Consider the following 5,392-nt stretch of genomic DNA (forward strand, 5'->3'; position numbering starts at 1 on the left):
TGATGCCCCATGTAAGCCGACTTTACGCCTAGATTGCGCCTATCTAGAGCCCACCCTACGCCCGGTTTACGCCTATTTCTCGCCCGTCTTCCGCCCGGTTTACTCCTTTTTCTCGCCCGTCTTCCGCCCGGTTCGTGTCCATCTACTACACGCCTATCCACATCCCCGCAAAACATTCCGGTGTGCACTTTGTTGCGCGCTCTGATTGGTTAGCAGGTACGAGAGGCGGGACGTTGCTTATGTGCGTGCTGTGATTGGTTTAGCAGATTGGAGAGGCGAGACCTTTCTATGGATAAGAGCTGTGATTGGTTATCACGCATGAGAGGTGGGACCTTGCGGTCTGTGAGTGGTTAGCATGCGTAAGAGGCGGGACCTTGCGGTGTGTGGGCTGAGATTGATTAGCAGGCAGAAGAGGCGGGAACTTGAGGCGTGAGGGTTATGGAGAGGCTGTGATTGATCAGTAGATATGGGAGGCGGGACTTTGCTTATGTGTGGACTGTGATTGGTCAGCAGGCTTGAGAGGCGGGAGCTAGCTGTTTTTGCAGGCTGTGATTGGTCAGGCATTGAATGAAGCAGCCGATAGACATCAGGGCACTGCACACCAATCGGTGATCTTGGCAGCCCGGGGAAGGTTGGGCAGGCAGCTGACAGGGATCTTAGGTTCCTCCCATTTAGGATACTGCACTGGCGGCGATGCTGCGAGGGGATTGCAGGGAAGGAAGCGCTGGAGGCCGCCGGAGAAGTTCCAGAGGACTGTTTTCTCCACCGGCTGCAGTACCCCTGACCGTGCATTAGGTGGCGCTGCGCCCCCCCTGCTGCCTCTATATAGAGTGACAGCGGTGCTCCGCAAGTCGGTGTTGAGCAGCTGGTCGGTGTGTTGGTGGGGAAGTGGAGCGATTGATCGGTCAGCCCGAGCTCACCCTGGATTCCCGGAGCTCGTCACCATGCTTGGCTGGCTATAGGAGCTCCATGGAGCTAGCCAACTTCTACGAGGTTGAATCCCGGCCATCCATGAACGCCCAGCCTCAGCAGCACGCCGCCTACGGCTACAGGGAGCCCCCCGCCGCCGGGGACGTGACCGAGCTGTGCGACAACGAGAACTCCATAGACATCAGCGCCTACATCGACCCGGCCGCCTTCAACGACGAGTTCCTGGCCGATCTCTTCCATAACAGCAAGCACGACCGAGCCAAGGCTACCATAGACTACCAACCGGGGCTCGGAGGGGCGCCCGGACACCCTCCCATGTATGGCTGCATGGCCACCTACCTGGACAACAAGATGGACAATGGCCTCAGGCCCCTGGTCATCAAACAGGAGCCCAGAGAGGAGGAGGAGGAGGCCAACCGGGTGTCTCTAGCTACCCTCATCCGGCCAACCATCCCCCTTACATGCCACCAACCAGCACCCATCCCACCAGCCCGATTCCAACCAGCACCCATCCCACCCGCCTGCAACCAACCAGCACCCATCCCACCTGCCAACCAGCACCCATCCCACCTGTAGCTGCCGTCTACTCTCACCATGCCAACCACCCATCCCACCTGCCAACCAGCACCCATCCCACCCGCCTGCCACCAACCAGCACCCATACCACCTGCCAACCACACCCATCCCCTCTCACCTGGCCAACCACCCATCCCACCTGCCAACCAGCACCCATCCCACCCGCCTGCAACCAACCAGCACCCATACCACCCGCCCGCTTCCAATCAGCACCCATCCCACCTGTAGCTGCCGTCTACTCTCACCATGCCAAACACCCATCCCACCTGCCAACCAGCACCCATCCCACCCGCATGCCACCAACCAGCACCCATCCCACCTGCCAACCAGCACCCATCCCACCTGCCTGCTTCCAACCAGCACCCATACCACCTGTAGCTGCTGTCTACTCTCACCATGCCAACCATCCCCCCCACATGCCACCAACCAGCACCCATCCCACCTGCCAACCAGCACCCATCCCACTCGCCTGCCACCAACCAACACCCATCCCACCTGCCAGCAAGCACCCATCCGCCCGCCACCAACCAGCACCCATCCCACCTGCCCGATGCCAACCATTACTCATCTCACCTACCAACCAGCACCCATCCCACCTGCCCGCTGCTGCCAGCCAGCACCCTTCCTACCAGCAGTACCAGGGAGGTCAGATATAACAAGGGTCCTGAGCTCCCGAGGGTCACAGCACCCCCCCCCCCCCCGTCAACTAACCTTGGCCCTCTGAGCTCTTTGTTCTAGGAAGGAGCCAACAGGAGTAGCATTTGCTGTGTCAACTCCTTAGGTCTCACCGTTCAATATCATTCCATTGGTTTTCAGTTATGTGAGCTTGATTTGAAATTTCAGCTTGTGTGAGACTTTAAAGGGCAATCCCATCTGAAAAGTAAAATATACAAAAGTAACATCGGGAGGGTTTCCCCCCCTGCCAGAACAGCCATACAATAATGATTTTAATAAAATATTTAAGTTGTCTGCTCAGAAAAGCACCTTAGAGACCTCATGGGGGCCCCACCCTGGTTGTAGGAAAGGAATATAAAAACTGGAGGGTGGGGGAGGTGACAAGATCTTTTTAAGGATAACAGTATACAACGACTTGCTAGAATTCATAGATACGGATTGTTTAGGATTTTGAGATTTATCTTTCTAACAGCGTTTCTCGCCTTTCTATTTATAGATCGGCCTCTTCGTGGCTTTCGTCACTCCCTCGCTAAGCGTCTGATATGAGAAGAGATTTACACCAGGAGGATCCGCTGGATGAGAAATGTGCGCCGATCACAGGACGCATCATCCGCATTACCAGGGGCGGACTGACCATTTGGAAACTCGGGCACTGCCCGAGGGCCCGGGGTCAGTAGGGGGCCCCATGAGATGCCCCTGGTACCTTTTTCATAGGCTTTTTTGATTTTGGGCAAGGACAGGGGCCCCATGATCCCCTATTGCCCGGGGGCCCCATGAGTTGTCAGTCCGCCACTGCGCATTACTACTCAGTCCACCCGCCATCTACAATACCACCATCAACAACATCACCGCCAACACCAAAAACACCACCAACAAGAACACTATACTGTATGACCGCCCATAACTACTGCTGGCGTGTAATAAATCTGCCTATAGATTAATGCAGGTCATACATGGTTCGAATTCCGAACGATTTTTCATCCGAAAATCGAAACGTCGTTCGTTCTGTAATCTGATGGTGATTTCGAAAATCGTTTGTTTTTCACAAGTTTTCCAGCATGCACGATAAACGAAATGGGGAGGAACCACGAAAATCGGCCAATGCCATTGCCCCACTAACAGAGCGAAAATCGGCCAATGCCATTGCCCCACTAACAGAGCGAAAATCGGACAATTATTCTTAGGTCCGATTTTCATACAAAAATCGTTCGGAATTTCGAACCATGTATGACCTGCAGAAGGGCCAGTTCACACTACATGCGTTTCAGTTGCTTTTTTTTCTGCATCCAAAACGCAGAGAAAGCAGGTTATATGGTTGTCAATGTCCCAGTTCACATCAGTGCTTGCAGTTCCAAGTGCAGAAAAAAAAAGTAGAACAGGCTCCATTGTTTCTGCACAGAACTGTACTGGAACACAGTAAAACGCACATGACCCTATTTAAATTGAAGAAAAGGAGGGAAAAATCCGGAATGCATAAAAAACGCACCGGAGCGTGTCAGAAACGCGTATGCAGGAACGCATCTGGACTGTGTTTCTATAGTGTGAATTGGCCCTTATCGTATTCATACGACACCCAACAAGCACAACCACACCAACACCACTACTGACAACAGCAGTAACAACGTGTGTCCTCCCATAACAGCTGCTGATATACAATAAATGCCACTCTGTGCATTTGCTGCACCACATCCAGAATGCACTGCCCTTGTGAACAGCGGTAATGTCAGCTACACCCCAAACACAGGTCACATGCAGTGCGTTTTGCCTGCACCAAGTCAGATGGTGCAAAACAACCATGCAATCCGGTAGCAGTGCGTTTCTAAAATTTGTGCATGTATGACTTTGGTGCGATTGAAACCCTTTTAAAATGAATAGGATCAAATCGCACAGCATGTGAATCATACAGGAACACGCAGCGTAGCTTCACTAGACTGTGTTCCAGTTTTAGTAAACATATCGTGGCAAATTTCAGATTCAGGGAAGCGCACAGCCAGGGATCTGCTTTTCTCAGATGTGCTTTTTCAAGCAAAAATCAGAGCAATAACCTCTTCAGTGTACTGCTTCTTCTTCCTTGTCCAATCACAGGCTGGGGGTGTCGGTGACCAAGCTTTAAGCCTTACCAGCTGTACAGAAAGGTGTGGTCACCGACCTGGCTGTGCTGTGTGGATCACAAGGCTGGATGAATACAAAGCAATCCTGTAGCAGGTAAATCTGTTCCCCCGGGTGTAATTAAAGTGTTACTAAACCCACAACAATAAAATCAGTCTGTAGATGCAGTAAAGCATGCTTGTTATACTCCCTGTGGAAAGTAAGGGGCTAATCCTCTGCATTGTGTAAAAAGGCTGTTTGATCCTGTCTTCTCTGATCCTCCCCTTCTACTGTTCCCAATCCATCTCCTGACAGAACAGAGCTTTGGGAGAAAGCTGCACATGCTCAGTTTGGTGTGTATTGCTAGAGAGCTTTTTTTTTTTCTTGGGAGAGTGCATGTGATCAGCACTGGGCCAATCAGGTCAGGGGTTCTGCATTCTCCTAGAGCAGAAAGAAAACTCCTACAAGCTTTAACCAGTAGTCTGCTAGACACTAATAGAAGTCACAAGACTGCTCTATACTGCTGATGAGAAAAGGTATTTAGCAGTTTATATTTACTACAATAATTGCACTTCCATTTTCTGTGTACTGTGGGAGACCGGATATAGTGAATGCAGGGTACGGGGAGAGCGGATATAGTGAATGTAGGGTCCGGGGAGACCGGATATAGTGAATGCAGGGTACGGGGAGACCGGATATAGTGAATGCAGGGTACGGGGAGACCAGATATAGTGAATGCAGGGTCCGGGGAGACCAGATATAGTGAATGCAGGGTCCGGGAAGACCGGATATGGCGAATGCAGGGTCCGGGGAGAGCGGATATAGTGAATGCAGGGTCCGGGGAGAGCGGATATAGTGAATGCAGGGTCCGGGGAGAGCGGATATAGTGAATGCAGGGTCCGGGGAGAGCGGATATAGTGAATGCAGGGTCCGGGAAGACCGGATATAGTGAATGCAGAGTCCGGGAAGACCGGATATGGCGAATGCAGGGTCCAGGGAGAGCGGATATAGTGAATGCAGGGTCCGGGGAGAGCGGATATAGTGAATGCAGGGTCCGGGGAGAGCGGATATAGTGAATGCGGGGTCCAGGGTTTAGTAACACTAAACTGCATTGTTAGATGTT

General features: G+C 52.2%; 1 protein-coding gene across 1 annotated transcript; it reads left to right on the forward strand.

Annotated features, from left to right (window-relative positions):
* Window positions 1-915: 915 nt before the first annotated feature.
* LOC149438522 (CCAAT/enhancer-binding protein alpha-like) lies at window positions 916-1,582 on the forward strand. Its single transcript, XM_089659764.1, has one exon. The coding sequence runs from the start codon at window positions 970-972 to the stop codon at window positions 1,504-1,506; it is 537 nt and encodes a 178-aa protein (XP_089515890.1). The 5' UTR covers window positions 916-969; the 3' UTR covers window positions 1,507-1,582.
* The last annotated feature ends 3,810 nt before the right edge of the window (window positions 1,583-5,392 follow it).

Source organism: Staurois parvus, unplaced genomic scaffold, assembly GCF_062004578.1.
Source record: "Staurois parvus isolate SC_StPar_1 unplaced genomic scaffold, SC_StPar_1.0 ptg001183l, whole genome shotgun sequence".
In the NCBI taxonomy this organism is placed as follows: Eukaryota; Metazoa; Chordata; class Amphibia; order Anura; family Ranidae; genus Staurois; species Staurois parvus.